We start from the raw sequence: 18,214 nt of genomic DNA, 5'->3' as shown, positions 1-18,214 counted from the left end.
CAAATCAGACATAGAAAGAGAAAACTTAGATTTATAATCCCTTCTATTCCTTTTAGAAGTTCCTTTCTCGGATTTATTACCAGATGGAGAGATAACATCACTTACTTTTGGAGTTTTCTTCTTTCAACTGATTTTCCCTTCCCTTTCTTCTCAGCAACACTTGATTGAACTTTGGGTTTGGAAGCACGAACAGTTGTAACAGGTACAGCATCCTTGATGATTAGAGACGATTCGATCTTTGCCTTTGATCGAGTAGAACGGCCAGACTTTGTAGTTTGTGATGATTCAGACATGTTTGAATGGTGATTTCTGAGATTTGAGAAGATGAAACAATGGAGTTTGAATGGAGAAGTATGAGAATAGGGTTCTCGAGCAAAGCTAAATTTTTGGAAGAAAAGGAATTGATTGCGTGTGATGACACATTTAAGGGAAGTTTGCAATAATTTCCCTAAATTAGCGTGCATTAATGGATGGAAGGGAAAACGGTTTCCTTTTGCACGCCTTAACTGCTGTAACTGCTATGCTTCTTCATGCAGGCAAATTCCTAATTTGCCCCTTAAAAACTCAAACTGATTTGCGTCAAGTGCCTTTGTAAAAATGTCAGATAGCTGTTCACTTGTACCAATATGCTTAAGTTCCACGCAATTTTCTTCCACAAGGTCTCTAATGAAATGATGCCTGATGTCTATATGTTTGGTTCTTGAGTGTTGAACTGGATTCTTTGATATATTGATTGCACTCAAGTTGTCACAATATAATGTCATGACATCTTGATCGACATTATATTCTTTCAGCATCTGTTTCATCCACATCAGCTGGGAACAACTGCTACCTGCAGCTATGTATTCAGCCTCTGCAGTAGATAGAGACACACAGTTCTGCTTCTTACTGAACCATGAGATTAAATTATCACCCAAAAAGAAGCAACCTCCTGAAGTGCTTTTTCTATCATCAGCACTTCCAGCCCAATCTGCATCACAATACCCTACAAAAGTAGAGTTCTTTGTCTGGGAGTACAGAATCTCATAATCACTGGTGCCCTTTATATACTTCAGAATTCTTTTGACTTGTACAAGATGGCTCATCTTTGGCTTGGCTTGATATTTTGCACATACACCAACAGCAAAGGTGATGTCAGGTCTACTAGCTGTAAGATACAAGAGACTGCTATTAGAGTCATCATCCTCATCTGTAGCAGTATCATATCCTTCATCCTCATCAGCATTGTTTTGTTCACCTGCAGCAGCCACATTTGCACTAGCTTTGACAGGGACCCCATCAGCTTCCAAGCCTTCAATCATCTTCAAGAACACTTTCTTTCTCTCCTCAAGCTCAGCCTGCTATTTATCAATGTCCTGACATTGAACCCTCAAACCAGCAATAATCTCCTTTTTGGTCATAACACCGGCTCCAGCAGTAGATGTCCCAACATGATCAGCAACATTGTGATTACCAAATAGCTTATGATGAAAGGTGAAACCTGATTCCCTCTTCTTAGGTGTGTCAGTTACAACCTTGATGTCTGGATATTGGGCCAAGATGATTCCACATAACAAAGATGGGAATGCTATTGGCATTTTCACAGCAGTAGATCTGATATGCTTAATGGTTTGATCAAAGATAAAAGTGCCATAATCATAGTCGACCTTGGTTCCTACAGCATATATAAATCTACCCAGGTTGGTGGCAACATTAGTTGCATGCTTAGTTGGTACCCAATTAGTTGACCCTATCCTATTGAGGATGGCATACTTGACATTCAACTTACTAGTGGGTATCAGTTTCTTCTTGGGCCAGACCTTAACCTTACCAGCAGTTATTTCAGCACTCACAATATCATTTGCAACCTCTAATTCAGCCTTAGGTTCTACAGATCTTCCTAAGTAATTATTGATTACAACAGGAGAAAAATTGATACATTTACCTCTGACAAAAACTTTGTGGTAGTCCTTGCTCAGTGGGTTATCACATTCTTCAGGAATATTCACCAGAAATTCTTTCACAAGCAGCTCATAGCAGGGACTGAAGTCACATACTGTCTTTAGCAGACCAGCTTCCTTGATGTAGTCAAAGATGTCTTGACACTTCAGAGCATCTTTGGTCAATTCCTTTTCAACAGCTAATCTCCTCTTGTAGATGTAGTCCCATCTCAGTGCAAAGGCAGCACGATGGAAGGAAATGTTGTCACAGGGAGCTTCTTCAACACCTTGAGGAGCCTTCTTTGCAGTAGCCTTCTTAGGGTTGGGGGATGAGATGTTAGCAACATCTTCAGCAACATCATAGTCTGAGTCACTAGATGACTCCTTCTTCCTCTTCAGGGTCTCCTTCTTCTTGCTGGAAGGAGAGAATACTTTGCTCCAACCTTTGATTGGTCCAACACCTTTTGTTTTCACTCTTGGTGCAGGAGTCTTGCTTGCAGTGGGCACAGCCTTCCCTGTTGATCAGTGCATTTTAATGCACATTCTTCTACTATTGTACTAGTGTATTCCTATGGTTTAATTTACTATTTTCACTATTTTAAGGTGTTTTTATATTTAAGTTTATTTCTAACTCTATTTTATTTTCGCACTTAATTTATGAATAAATAGCACTTTGACACCCTTCCGGTCCGCAGGTCATAACTGGAGTTACAAATATCGGATTGAGACGCGGGAAGATGCGTTGGAAAGCTGAGATCAAGAGCTACGACTTTTATGTTGAGGCCAAAACCCAGTTCGGAGCGCAAGTGTGTCAAATAATTGCGTTTATGTTCCAGACGAATTTAATTTCAGCACAACTTTATATTTTTCGGCCCAATTGTTTTAAGGCCCGTTCCATGTATTATTTAAACCGAAAAAAAGGCAGCTAGGGTTATTTCATTCTGATTTCACGAGAAACCAATCCCCAGAGCAGCCACTACCTTCATGGAGAACTAAACTTATTTTCAATCCATTGGTGTAAGGAATTTTGTTCTTGATTCTTGAGGTTCGGTTTTATTATCAATTCATATGTTTATGCTTATCATATATCAATTTTCGTGTCTCCTTCTTTATGTATGAGTTTGATACAATTGATGCTTAATTATTCTGTTTCATATTCATACTATCGAGACCATTCGAATTCATTCATCGCTTGTATAAATTAATTTGAATAGAAATTGATATATGCTTTTTCGCTTGTAAAAAGGGGCTGAATGAATTATTGTTATGATTTTATCTATGTTATCGGTGACGCTTGATCATCTCCATAGTCAATTGAACACGTTGGTGCTTAATCAACGATTCTTTATAGAATTGATTTTCGCTTGTTAAATTAGTTCCATAATCAGTCCAGCATAAACTAACGAACAATCTTATGAGAACCTAGGATAGATGATAAACAAGATTTCCTAAAACCAATGGATTGATTACTTTCACATTGATTAAATTCGTTATTGTTGTTACTGTTTTCAAAACCGAAAACCCCCAATTTGCAATCTTTAAATTGATTCTAACATTGTTAAACCGATTGTGAGTCCTTGCGAAACGACCAAGGTTACTACCTTGTACTACTTATTTTAAAATTATTTTGATCACGAAACGACGGTGATTAAATTGGCGCCGTTGCCGGGGACTCTCAATTGATTTTAGCTAATATTAGACTCAGTTTCTGTGTGGTTGCGTTCTAGCCTTGCTTTCCCGTGTTTTCTGGCTTTTACGTGCCCTAATAATCAGTTTTCGTAAAAAAACAGTTTTCTGGAAAATCTTCTCCAAATCTAGTGTTTCCTGTACCTGTTCATTAGAAAAAAATCAGAGTTCAAAATCCCCTATTTTGGAACAAAATAGGTGACGGAAACCTAAAAAGTTCAAATTCCGTGTTTTACTATTTTATTTTAATTTATTTCTGTTTTTATAGTTTCAGAAAATTCCAAACTAATTTCCAAAAATCTTATTTTACTTAATTAGACTAAATTTCGTGTTTTTATATTTTTCTGAATCTATTTTAACCATATCTCTTCTTTCTTTTTGTTTCATTAACGAATCTGATTCTGATTCTTACATAGTTTCTCTTTGCATACTTTATTTGATTCTAAACTTGCTTTTGATAACATGGCTGAACAAAGAACACTAAGGCAGCTTGCTGCTCCTGATGTCAATTACAATGGTCTATGCATCCAATATACTGACGTTGATATTCCTTTTGAATTGAAATCTGGTTTGATACACTTGTTGCCCAAGTTTCATGGTCTTGCAGGTGAGGATCCGCATAAGCATTTGAAGGAATTTCAAGTTGTTTGTTCTACACCATTGAGGCCTGAAGGTATAACTGAAGATCACATCAAGCTCAGAGCTTTTCCATTCTCGCTCCAGGGTGCTGCCAAAGATTGGTTGTACTATCTTGAGCCGAATTCTATCACAACTTGGAATGATTTGAAGAAGGTCTTTCTAGAGAGATACTTTCCCGCTTCTAGAGCTGCGTCAATCAGAAAAGAAATATGCGGCATTAGGCAGGGAAACGAATCATTGGCAGAATACTGGGAAAGATTCAAGCAGCTAGTTTCTAGTTGTCCTCAACACCAGATCACCGAGCAATTACTCATCCAGTATTTCTATGAGGGGTTGCTACCAATGGATAGAAACATTTTGGATGCTGCTAGTGGTGGAGCACTTGTTGATAAAACTCCAGCTGCTGCAAAGGCCTTGATCGAGAACATGTCACTCAACTCGCAACAGTTTACAACTAGAAATAATTCTGCAAGTGTGAATGAGGTTCAGTCTTCCTCTCCTTCCATCAAGGCGCTCGAAACCAAGTGTGATGCTAGAATTGATGAACTTACTTCCTTGGTGAAACAGTTGGCAGTTAATAGACCTCAAATAGCTAAAGTGTGCGGCATTTGTACTTCTACTGAACATCCAACCGACACATGTCCTATTCTGCAGGATGAAACAATAACTGAGCTACCTCAAGCATATGCAGCAGCAGCAGCCCTTTACAATCAGAACAGGTACAACAATCCTGACCTCTCCACCAACCAGTATCATCCTAGTTGGAGGAATCATCAAAACCTCAGATACGGTAATCAGTCACAGGCTGCAGCCCCCTCTGCCCCACCAGCCATCCCTTCACCTTCATTGGAGGACCTTGTCAAGCAAATGGCTACAAGTAACATACAGTACCAACAACGAACAGATGTTAGCATTCAGAACTTGACAACTCAGATGGGGCACATGACAACACAGATGGGACAAATGGCTAATGCAATAGGCCAATTACAAGCTCAGGGCTCTGGTAACCTTCCTGCACAAACAGTGCCGAATCCGAATGTGAATGTGAGTGCAATTACTTTGCGATCTGGAAGAGTGTCAGAACCAGCACCAGAGAAAAAGAAGAAGAAAACCGTTGCATCATCATCTGCTCCTGAACCTCCTTCTGTTACAACTGAGACCGAACCCGAAAAAGAAAGAGTATATGTGCCACCAATTCCTTTTCCTCAAAGGGTGCAGAAAAATATCAAGAAGACAGTTGAGGAAGACAAGGAGATTTTAGATGTATTCAGAAAATGTGCGGTTAACATTCCTCTCCTTGATGCAATTAAACAGATTCCTAAATATGCAAAATTCCTGAAAGACTTGTGCACACACAAGAGGAAGTTGAAGGGAAATGAGAGAGTCAGGTTGGGACGAAATGTTTCTGCTTTCATTCAGCCCAAAACTGGTTCCTCAGCTAATGTCTCAGTTCTCAGTCAAACCATGCCAGAAAAGTGTGATGATCCAGGAGTTTTTGCTATTCCCTGTTCCATTGGGGATCACAAGTTTGAAAATTGTATGCTTGATCTGGGAGCAGGTATTAATGTTATGCCTAGTTCTATTTATAATAACCTTGATCTTGGTCCTTTGCAGCCTACAGGTTTAATCGTACAATTAGCAAACAGGAGCAATGCCCGCCCTGCTGGGAAGGTAGAAGATGTCCTGGTGCAAGTTAATGACTTGATTCTTCCTGCAGATTTCTACATTCTAGACATGGAGGGAGAAACTAATTCCAGCAGGGCACCCATCATTCTAGGCCGACCATTCATGAGAACGGCAAGAACAAAAGTTGATGTTTATGATGGAACCATGTCCATGGAGTTTGGCGACATTGTCGCTAAGTTTAACATTTTTGATGCCATGAAACATCCCGTGGAAGAACATTCTATTTTTTATATGGATTTAGTTACTAACACTAACCTTTGCTCTATTTGTGCTAAGATTGAATCTGATTTGCAGGATAATAACATTCATACAGGTGAAGTTGTTGTCAATGAGGCAGTCTGTACGGTTAAAGTTCTTGACATTCCGGCTGCCCCAACCAAACACTCCCATGATAAAGAAAAGACTACGCACTTCCATGATAAGATGATTTCCAAAAAGAAATTTTCTGTTGGCCAAAAAGTCTTGCTGTTTAAGTCTCGCCTGAAAGATATGGTTGGTAAGTTTCGATCCAAGTGGATTGGCCCCTTTGTCGTGACTAATGTTTTTCCTTCTGGTGCTATAGAAATTAAAAGTACAGGTACTGGCAAGGTTTTCAAAGCAAAAGGACAGCGGTTGAAGCTGCTCCATAAAAGTGTGGAAGGGCTTCCACCAAAACCACCAGACATAGAAGCACCAGCACCAGCCGCTACACCTGTACAGCTTCTTAATCTCTTTGTAATACCACCAGTTAATTTTTCAGCAGTCTTGGTGGTGACATAGTCATCAACATCTACTACATCTTTTTCTTTTTCTTTCTCAGCTTCTACAGATTTGTCAGCTTCAATCTCTGGTTCTTCTGTGGGGATGGACTGGTTGCTCTCTTCAGACTGAGTATCTCCTTCATCATCAGAAGTACCCTCATCAGTAGTTCCAGTTTCTTCATCTAAGGACTCAGATGTTGTGACAGTTGTCTCAACATCTTTTTCAGCAGCAGCTTCCTTCACAGGTTCTTCCTCAACAGTTTCAACTTCTTCATGCTCATTCAAGGATGTCTCATCATCTTGCATGACAACCTCTTCAGTTACCATATGGGTTGATTTTTCAGTCACCATCTCAGCAATAGTTGGTGATTTATCAGCAATGTCAGGCTCAACCTCTGTAGGAGTGTCTTCCATCTCAGTTTCAACAGGCATTGAATTAAGATCTCTCTTTTCAGCGTCAGATCCCAAATTTTCTTGACTAGGGTTACTAGCAGTTGAAATAATTGTTTCAACAACTTCAGACACAGGTTTAGGGTTTTGAGGTTCTACTTCAGTTGCTTTCTCAGATGTGTTAACATTTGATTCAAAAACCAAATCAGACATAGAAAGAGAAAACTTAGATTTATAATCCCTTCTATTCCTTTTAGAAGTTCCTTTCTCAGATTTATTACCAGATGGAGAGATAACATCACTTACTTTTGGAGTTTTCTTCTTTTCAACTGATTTTCCCTTCCCTTTCTTCTCAGCAACACTTGATTGAACTTTGGGTTTGGAAGCACGAACAGTTGTAACAGGTACAGCATCCTTGATGATTAGAGACGATTCGATCTTTGCCTTTGATCGAGTAGAACGGCCAGACTTTGTAGTTTGTGATGATTCAGACATGTTTGAATGGTGATTTCTGAGATTTGAGAAGATGAAACAATGGAGTTTGAATGGAGAAGTATGAGAATAGGGTTCTCGAGCAAAGCTAAATTTTTGGAAGAAAATGAATTGATTGCGTGTGATGACACATTTAAGGGAAGTTTGCAATAATTTCCCTAAATTAGCGTGCATTAATGGATGGAAGAGAAAACGGTTTCCTTTTGCACGCCTTAACTTCTGTAACTGCTATGCTTCTTCATGCAGGCAAATTCCTAATTTGCCCCTTAAAAACTCAAACTGATTTGCGTCAAGTGCCTTTGTAAAAATGTCAGCTAGCTGTTCACTTGTACCAATATGCTTAAGTTCCACGCAATTTTCTTCCACAAGGTCTCTAATGAAATGATGCCTGATGTCTATATGTTTGGTTCTTGAGTGTTGAACTGGATTCTTTGATATATTGATTGCACTCAAGTTGTCACAATATAATGTCATGACATCTTGATCGACATTATATTCTTTCAGCATCTGTTTCATCCACATCAGCTGGGAACAACTGCTACCTGCAGCTATGTATTCAGCCTCTGCAGTAGATAGAGACACACAGTTCTGCTTCTTACTGAACCATGAGATTAAATTATCACCCAAAAAGAAGCAACCTCCTGAAGTGCTTTTTCTATTATCAACACTTCCAGCCCAATCTGCATCACAATACCCTACCAAAGTAGAGTTCTTTGTCTGGGAGTACAGAATCCCATAATCACTGGTGCCCTTTATATACTTCAGAATTCTTTTGACTTGTACAAGATGGCTCATCTTTGGCTTGGCTTGATATTTTGCACATACACCAACAGCAAAGGTGATGTCAGGTCTACTAGCTGTAAGATACAAGAGACTGCCAATCATGCTCCTGTATAGGCTTTGATCAACATCAATTCCATTCTCATCTTTGGTTAGCTTTAGATGAGTAGCTGCTGGAGTTCTCTTGTGTGCTGCAGTGTCCATTCCAAACTTCTTGATCATATTCTTCGCATACTTGCTTTGAGAAACAAATATGGTGTCTTCCATCAGTTTGACTTGCAGATCAAGGAAGTATGTTAGCTCACCTACCAAACTCATTTCAAACTCTGACTGCATTTGTTGTACAAAATGTTGCACCATCTTTTCAGACATTCCTCCAAATACTATGTCATCAACATAAATTTGGGCAATCATCAACTTCTCTTCCTGTTCTTTAACAAACAAGGTTTTGTCATGGCCTCCTTTTCTGTATCCTTGACTAACAAGAAAGTTTGTCAGCCTCTCATACCAGGCCCTTGGAGCCTGTTTCAGTCCATAAAGAGCCTTCTTCAGCTTGTACACATGATCAGGATTAGCAGGATCTACAAAACCTTTTGGCTGCTCCACATAAACTTCTTCATGTAAGTACCCATTAAGAAAGGCACTCTTGACATCCATTTGGTACAGCTTAAATTTAAAGATGCATGCTATACCAAGAAGTAGCCTAATAGATTCCAGTCTTGCTACTGGCGTAAATGTTTCATCAAAGTCAAGTCCTTCAACCTGAGTGTACCCTTGAGCCACTAATCTAGCCTTGTTTCTTGTTACAACACCATTTTCATCTGATTTGTTCTTGAACACCCATTTTGTGCCTATGACATTAACACCATTGGGTCTAGGAACAAGATCCCACACATCACTTCTTCTAAACTGAGTTAGTTCATCTTGCATGGCTTCTATCCAAAACTCATCAGTAAGAGCCTCTTTTACATTTTTAGGCTCAATCTTTGAAACAAAACATGAATTAGTAACCACTTCATTTGTCCTTCTTGTAGCAATTCCCTGGTTAGGATTTCCAATGATGAGATCCTTGGGATGGTTCTTCTGTATTCTTATTGAAGGAACTTTGTTCACAGGACCAGGTGTAGGAATAGTTGATTCATCATCTGAGTCTGATTCTTTCTCTGCTACAGTTTCTTCAGATGTTGGCAAAGTTGTTGCAACATCTTCTTCAGTGTCTGATGTTCTTGCAGATGTTAAGTCATCTATCACAACATTGATAGATTCTACTATTACCTTGGTTCTCTTGTTGTAAACTCTATAGGCCCTGCTGTTTGTTGAGTATCCAAGAAATAACCCTTCTTCGCTTTTAGGATCCATTTTTCTTCTGTGTTCTCTATCAGATAAAATGTAACACTTACTTCCAAACACATGAAAGTGTTTCACAGTTGGTTTTCTTCCTTTCCACAGTTCATATAGTGTAGTGGAGGTTCCAGTTCTGAGAGTGACACGATTGTGAATGTAACAGGCAGTATGCATAGCCTCAGCCCAGAATTTATATGGAAGATGTTTTGCATGCAACATTACTCTGGCTGACTCTTGAATTGTCCTGTTCTTCCTATCAACAACACCATTTTGTTGAGGTGTGATTGGAGCTGAGAATTCATGCTTGATTCCTTCAGAGGTACAGAATTCAAGGAAGCTTGCATTCTCAAACTCTTTACCATGATCACTTCGTATCCTCACAATAGCAGAGTTCTTTTCTCTTTGGGGTTGAAGGCAAAGTTCTAATGCATCAAAACTTTCAGATTTGTCTTTTAGAAATTCAATCCATGTGAACCTTGAAAAGTCATCTACCATGACGAACGCGTACCTTTTTCCTCCAAGGCTCTCCACTTGCATTGGCCCCATCAGGTCTATGTGCAACAATTCTAGCACCCTTGATGTGGTAAGATGTTGCAACTTTGGATGCGACATCTTTGTCTGCTTCCCTATTTGACATTCTCCACATATACTTCCTTCCTCTATTTTGAGCTTTGGAAGACCTCTGATTGCCTCTTTAGCTATTGCCTTTTCATGCCCTTGAGGTGCAGGTGGCCAAGTTTTTGGTGCCACAACTTTACCTCATCTTCTTTGCTAATAAGACATGTGGATAAATCTTCTTCTTTAGGGATCCAAAGATAGCAGTTGTCTCTTGACCTTACTCCTTTCATCAACAGCTCTCCTTGCTCATTTGTAACTAGGCATTCAGCTTTTGTGAAGTTAACTTTCATGCCTTGATCACAAAGTTGGCTTATGCTGATTAGATTTGCTTTAAGCCCTTTTACAAGCAACACATTATCTAGCTTTGGTAAGCCATAGTTTGCAAGTTTACCGACTCCCTTAATCTCTCCTTTGGCTCCATCTCCAAAGGTCACAAAACTGGTGGCATAAGACTTCAGATCTTCAAGATAGTGTTCAACACCTGTCATATGTCTAGAACAGCCACTATCAAAGTACCAAGTTTCTCTTGAAGAAGCTCTCAAGGATGTATGAGCTATCAGACCTGTGATCTTCTTCTTTTCTCTCCATTTCTTTCTAGTTGTAACATTAGAAAAGGCAGGAGTATGTAACTCTTGATCATCTCTTCTTGGATATCCGTGCAGCCTATATCAGAAAGGCCTAATATGTCCTTTCCTTCCACAATGATGACATGTCCAATTATAGAACCTGGGCATAGGATGTTCCATAGGTTGTTGCGACAATCCTCCTGACACAAAAATTCTGTTGATTGGAGTGTGTATGGTGGCATTGTTGAACTTCATCTGCTGCTTTACCCTTTCATGTTCAAAACCAATGGGCTTAGGTTTCCCATAGTTTTGTCTTTGTAACATTTCTTCAAAGGCATCAGTACCTTTGGTCATCATTTTGGCCACCTTTGTGACATGATCCAAGTCAGCATTTAACTTGGTCACTTCTTCTCTTTGTTCAGCAATCTTACTCAGGAGGTTGGATTTTTCCATTTCCAACTGATGAATTTGACTACTCTGATCTTCAACCTTAATGTTGAGATTATCAATGTTTGTGAGTAACTCATTTCTTTCAGCTTGCAGTTTGCCATTGATTTTCTTTTGTTTCTCCAATGCTTTGCAAACCTTTATGCTTCTATTATGAAGATCTTTATAAGTAGCATAGGATGTTCCATAGGTTGTTGCGACAATCCTCCTGACACAAAAATTCTGTTGATTGGAGTGTGTATGGTGGCATTGTTGAACTTCATCTGCTGCTTTACCCTTTCATGTTCAAAACCAATGGGCTTAGGTTTCCCATAGTTTTGTCTTTGTAACATTTCTTCAAAGGCATCAGTACCTTTGGTCATCATGAAGCTAGTTCTATGCTTCTATTATGAAGATCTTTATAAGTAGCAGCTAGTTCTTCATAAGTTACCTCATCATCACATGATTCTGAGTCAGATACACAAACTCCTGTTAATGCATTAACAAATTTAGCAGATTCTTCCTCCTCTGAATCTGTATCAGACCATGAAACCACAAGACTTTTCTTTTGTCTTTTTAGAAAGGTTGGACATTCTGTTCTGATATGGCCAAAACCTTCACATTCATGGCATCTTACTCCTCTTTCATCTTCATTTGTCTTTTTCTGAAAGCTGGACTGTTTGTTGTTGTTGAATCTACCATTTGGCTTGGGCCTTTGGTCCACTTTCTTCATCAACTTGTTGAACTGTCTCCTAAGCATAGCCATAGACTCAGCTAAGCTTTCTTCACCTTCAGATTCAATTTGTAAGTCATCAGCAACACTCTTTGAAGCAAAGGCTAGATTCTTATCTTTCTTTTCATTCCTCCTGTTCAAGCCAATTTCATAGGTCTGAAGTGATCCTATGAGTTCATCTAAATTTAGACTTGAGAGATCATGAGCCTCCTCAATGGCTGTCACCTTCATATCAAATCTTTTAGGCAGTGATCTGAGTATTTTTCCAACTAGCTCCTCATCTGAGATAGGTTTTCCAAGTGCATCAAACGAATTTGGAAAGTCAAGCACATTCATTTGAAAGTCATGAATGGTTTCTTCCTCCTTCATTCTGAGATTCTCAAAATTTGTTTTGAGCATCTGAAGCTTAGTTAGCTTAACTTTTGATGTTCCTTCATGAGCTTTTCTCAGAATTTCCCAGGCATGCTTAGCAGTAATACATCTCTTGACAAGCCTGAACATGTTAGCATCCACACCATTGAAAATTGCATACAAGGCTTTAGAGTTGCCAAGTGCCAGATCATCCTCATCTTTTGTCCATTCATCATATGCCTTCTTTACATCAGTTTTATTGCCATCCTTGTCAAGAACCATTGGTGGTTCCCATCCACGTAACACAGCCTTCCATGTCCTGCTGTCAATTGATTTTATGAAAGCCTCCATACGAGATTTCCAATAATCATAGTTCTCAGGACCTGTCAGTAAAGGGGGTTTAGACACTGACCCTCCTTCTTTGTCCATTGTACCAGAAAGTACTTTCCCTGGAGCTCACCCAAAATAACAGAACAGGGTGCCTGCTCTGATGCCAATTGAAATTCTGGTATCACTAAAGTTATGTTGCCTAAGATGTCCCAATAACTACTTTATAAATAATATTGTTTCTATTGTTGGCACATCTTATATAACATATAAAAACTGACAGAGAATAAATAAATGACACAAGTAATTGTTAACCCAGTTCAGCCAACTGCCTACTCTGGGGGATACCAATCCAGGAAGGAAATCCACTAATAGTTCTAGTTACTAAGACCTCCAGCAAAACCCTAGGATTTACGCCTTAAACTAAGACCTCCAGCAAACCCCTGGTTTACGCCTTATAACCTCGACACTACTCATGCAACTTCTGCCTAGGAACTCATAGACATGAGATCCCATCTCACTTCCACTCACACAACACAACCTGTGTTGTTTAAACAATGTTGGGAATGATGTGGCAACAACTTACCAAGACACTACTTCACTTTTGCTTAAAAGCTTCAAGTGAATCACACACGGTAAACTCCGTACTTCAAAGCTTAGGAGTAACCTTAAAAAATAATAAACTCACTTCTTAACTCGTGTTATAGAATCCACAAGCAAGAATTACAATCAAATAATAAAAGACTCAACAAAGACTCAATATGTGTAACTAATACTTTTCAATGAGATACTAAGTCTTGAGCTTGGTCTTCGTATATATAGCATAATAGCACGCTCCTCTTGCTTCAGAATAGATAGGACGCTCCTTGAGAATCATAAAAGGTGATCTGATACTTTTTCAATCTTCATTAAGGATATATCAAGACTTTCCAAAAGTGTTTAAGGGACTTTAGAAGATAGGATAAGTCATCCACCTATCCCATTAAGTTTGTCTTATCCTTAAAGCTCCTGATCAGATCAAATCTTCAATAAGCGTGTTTATCAGTGGATTTCCATATATAGTAGATGCTCTCATAAATGCGCGAGATTTCCTTTAATAAGTATGATGTTGTAACATGTTTTCCAACATCTTGTTAGAATATTTGTTTTAGCAAAATTAAGCCAATTTCAAATATCCAACACATACCTTATCAAGCACCCACCTTTCCCATCTATTCCTGATTTGTCTTTCACGGCGGAGGACGGTCAAGGAATAACGCCACATGATGATGACCCTCTGGTTATACAAGTTCAAATCCTAAATTGTGATGTGAAAAAGGTCCTAATAGATTCCGGCAGTTCTGTGGACATCTTCTATTAGGAAGCCTTTAAGGACATGCAATTAGAAGAGGAACAGGTACAACCATATGTGGGAACTTTGGTTGGATTCTCCGGAGAACAAGTGGATGTGATGGGATTCTCGTTTATGACTTATCACCTAATCACTACCCGTGCTATACTCTACCTAGGAACTCCTAGATATGAGGTCCCACCTCACCTCCTCTCAAACTTACAACCAGCAAGAATTTCGTAAACGTTACAGATTTATAATGAAGACACATTTCTAACACAGACCAATTCCTTACTTCAAAGCTTAGGAATGGTTCACTCGACTAAAAACAAACCACCTCTGTGCTTTGGTAATCAATAGTAGCAACCAGAGAGGTATACAATTAACAAGGAACAACAAAAGACTAAAACCCTAAAAGACTCCTTTTATAAAATATTGATTTCGGTTTCAGTGATGAAAACTAGGTCTTGAGTCTTCCTTATATAGTATCTGCAGCATAGGCTTGTTGAGTAATCCAGGCTTCAGATAGAATAGTTGGTCAAAGGAGTATCCAGCAAACATATTCTTGAACCAAATATCATGTTTCCTTAAATAGATTGTTTCCTTAAATGTTTCGACCTTAAGGAATAAAACTTTTCATGGCCGCCTTCTGGAACTAAGAAAACGCAAAGCCTGACCCACTAGATGTTGTATCCAATGTTGAAGCATTCTATCCAACATCTTGCTTAGCAAATGAGGCCAACATAAATCTCCAATAACTTCCAATTCAGGTTCTACGCCCAAACAGAAGCAAGCCCCAAAACAAGGTGGCATAAATGTGATAGAAAATGCAGACATGGATCCTAGGGAGGAATTTCAAGACAAAAGAGTAAGCCCGATAGAAGAGTTAGAGTAGGTGCAGATTGGCGAGGAGCCTCCCCAAACAACAAATTTGGGAACGGATTTGTCGCACACTTAAAAAGAGAAGATAATGAAAATCCTGAAAAAGAATGTTGATCTTTTTGCATGGAAACCCTCTGACATGCCGGGGATAAAAGAAAGCGTTATCACGCATAAGTTGTCAATATCGCCCAGCATTAAGCTAGTATCGCAGAGGAAAAGAAAAGTAGGAGAAGAAAGGCGAGCCGCGATAGCGGTGGAGGCAGGAAAGCTAAACGAAGCGGGTTTCATCGAAGAGATAAAGTATCCATCTTGGTTGGCGAACGTGGTCATGGTAAAGAAAGCTAACGGGAAGTGGAGAATGTGCGTGTCCCAAAGACCCATACCCATTGCCCAACATTGACAGACTAAAAGATGACGCTTGGGTGCAACATGATATGTTTCATGGATGCTTCTCTGGTTAAAATCAAATCAGAATGAACCCCATGGACGCCCCTCATATAGCCTTCATGTCCAATACTTGCAATTATTACTATAATGTCATGTCTTTTGGATTGAAAAATGCATGGGCGACATACCAACGGTTGATGGATAGTGTCTTCACCGAGCAAATAGGGAAAAATCTAGAAGTTTAAATTGATGACATGGTGGTGAAAACAATGGAAGAGGGCGAGCACGATCAAGATCTGACTGACATTTTGAACTCAGTTAGAAAATACAACATGAGGTTGAATCCTGCAAAATGCTCTTTTGGTGTTCAAGTAGGAAAGTTCCTAGTTTTTATGCTTACCAACAGAGGGATAGAAGCGAATCCTGTGAAATGTCAAGCTATAATTGATATGAGAAGCCCTTCCTCTGTGAAGGAAGTTCAACAATTGACAGGAAAGATAGCAGTGTTGTCCAGATTTTTGTCGTGTGCAGGCGAGAAGGCTTTTCACTTCTTCACATCTTTGAAGAAAAGTGAGAGATTCTCATGGACTCCTCAATGCGAAGAATCATTCAAGTAGCTGAAGGAATTTTTGGCGTCACCTCCAATCCTGACACGCCCAATACCAGGCAATACTCTTTACCTTTATCTAGCAATTTCTGAAAGAGCCTTAAGCTCAGTTTTAGTTCAAGAAGTAGAGGGTGAAGAGAAGCCCATTTATTTTGTTAGTAGAACCCTAAGAGGAGCAGAAGCGAGGAATCAAAGGATAGAAAGATTATCCCTTGCAATAGTAGTTACGGCAAGAAAACTAAGGCAATATTTTCAAAGTCACAAGGTCGTAGTTAGGGAAGACTATCCTATAAAGAACGTCCTAAGAAAGCCAAACTTGGCTAGAAGAATGGTGGCATGGTCCATAGAATTGTCAGAATTTGACCTCACTTTTTCTCCAAGAGGAGCCATTAAATCTCAAATGAATTACCAGGTCACTAATAATCCAAGATAGGGGTATACTTACAGAAAGATGAATTACCAAGTGAGAAAGAAAAGGCTTTCAAAATAAGGAAGATGGCGGCTTGGCATTCCATGGTTGGTGACAAGTTATACAAAAGAGGATTTGCCTCGCCCATGTTGTTGTGTGTCGGCGAAGAGGAGGCGAAGCCGATTATGGAAGAAATACATGAAGGATCCTATGGAAGTCACATTTGATCAAGATCATTAGTAGGAAAAATCCTAAGGGCAGATTTCTACTGGCCAAATCTACATGACGACACCACCATGTATGTTAGGAACTGTGACAAATGTCAGCGTCACGCTGATTTACATCACGCTCTTGGAGAACCTTTGAAATCTGTCTTATCTCCTTGGCCATTCTTCATGTGGGGAGTTGATATCGTGGGTCCATTTCCCATTGATTATAAGCAAACAAGGTGGAATATTATTGCTATGGACTACTTCACCAAATAGATAGAGGCGGAACAGTGTCCAGTATTTCGACAGATCAAGTTAAGAGGTTCTATTGGAAAAGGATCATCTGCGGGTTTGGATTGCCAAAATACATAGTATCAGACAATGACACTCAATTTTCCATTGAGAAGGTCATTGAATTTTGTCGTGGAAAGGGAATCCAAAACACTTTTATATCAGTTGAACATCCTCAAGCAAATGGTCAAGCTGAATCCGCCAACAAAGTCATATTGAGAGCTTTGAAATGAAGACTAGCTAGTAAAGGCGATGCTTGGGTAGCTCATATCTTGCCCATTTTATGGTTGTACCATACCACGCCTCAGTCCTCAATGGGAGAAGCATCGTTTACAATGGTTTATGGTTCAGATGCAATGATCCCAGTTGAGATAGACCCACCAAGTTGGCGTAGAGAGAGACGACAACCTTATAAGAAAATAACAGAGCCCTAGAAGAAAACCTTGACATGATTGAAGAAAAGAGAGAAAGGGCACATTTCAGAGAATTCGCCACAAAGTAGAGAGCAGCAAGGCGATACAATTCACGAGTCATACAAAGAAGGTTCAGAGAATGTGACTTAGTACTAAAAAGACCTATGGAGAAAGATAAAGGAGGAAAATTCGCGGCTAACTGGGAAGGCCCCTTTCGCATTCACGAAGTCTTTGAATGAGGAGCATACCGTTTAAAGACGATGGAAGGAGGAGTCTTACCCAGAACATGGAATGTTACAAATTTGAAGTTTTATTACAGCTAGGCGAGGAGCGCCGCAACAAGCCGCCTATGGCGGTATCATTTTCATTTGTTTTATTTTTCATATATTATTATTGTTGAACCTTTGATGTATCAAAACTTATTTGCAGAGAATAAAAGAGCAATGAGACACTCTTTTCTCTTGAGAAAACAAGAGTTTTTAGTGAGGCTCATTGCATTCAATATCTCATTGTTAATTTATATAATAATTAATTGCATATTTGGGTTTGAAATCGAAAAGGTTAACCATGTGTTACAATTATGACAACACAAAAAAAAAAAAAATCAAAGGTCACCCTGATTAAGTTGCGGACTCTGAACCAAATAAATCAAAGGTCAACCTGATTAAGTTGCAGGCTTTGAACCAATGAAAATTCAAGGTCAACCTGATTAAGTTGCGGGCTTTGAACCAAATAAATCAAAGGTTAACCTGATTAAGTTGCGGTCTCTGAACCAATGAAAATTCAAGGTCAACCTCATTAAGTTGCGGGCTCTGACCCAAGAATAAAGGCCAACCGGCTCTGGACCAAAAAAGGCCACCCGGCTCTGGACAAGAAGAAAAGGTCAACCGGCTCTGGACCAAAAAAGGCCACCCGGCTCTGGACCAAAAAAGGCCACCCGACTCTGGACCAAAAATGTACATAGGAAACTCCAGGCGCTATAAAACGCC

General features: G+C 39.4%; 1 protein-coding gene across 1 annotated transcript; it reads left to right on the top strand.

The window, feature by feature from the left end:
* The first annotated feature begins 4,067 nt into the window (after nucleotides 1-4,067).
* On the top strand, nucleotides 4,068-6,689 carry LOC123886544. The gene has a single exon (XM_045935852.1). It carries the CDS (start codon nucleotides 4,068-4,070, stop codon nucleotides 6,687-6,689), a length of 2,622 nt encoding a protein of 873 aa, XP_045791808.1.
* Nucleotides 6,690-18,214: the final 11,525 nt, after the last annotated feature.

The sequence above is a fragment of the Trifolium pratense genome, linkage group LG5, assembly GCF_020283565.1.
Source record: "Trifolium pratense cultivar HEN17-A07 linkage group LG5, ARS_RC_1.1, whole genome shotgun sequence".
In the NCBI taxonomy this organism is placed as follows: domain Eukaryota; kingdom Viridiplantae; phylum Streptophyta; class Magnoliopsida; order Fabales; family Fabaceae; genus Trifolium; species Trifolium pratense.
The sequence above is the reverse complement of the archived record's forward strand: the minus strand, read 5'-3'. Positions and strand labels throughout refer to the sequence as shown.

Coding starts and splice junctions, on each gene's coding strand:
- LOC123886544 (XM_045935852.1), top strand. CDS start 4,068: ATGGCTGAACAAAGAACACTAAGGCAGCTTGCTGCTCCTGATGTCAAT.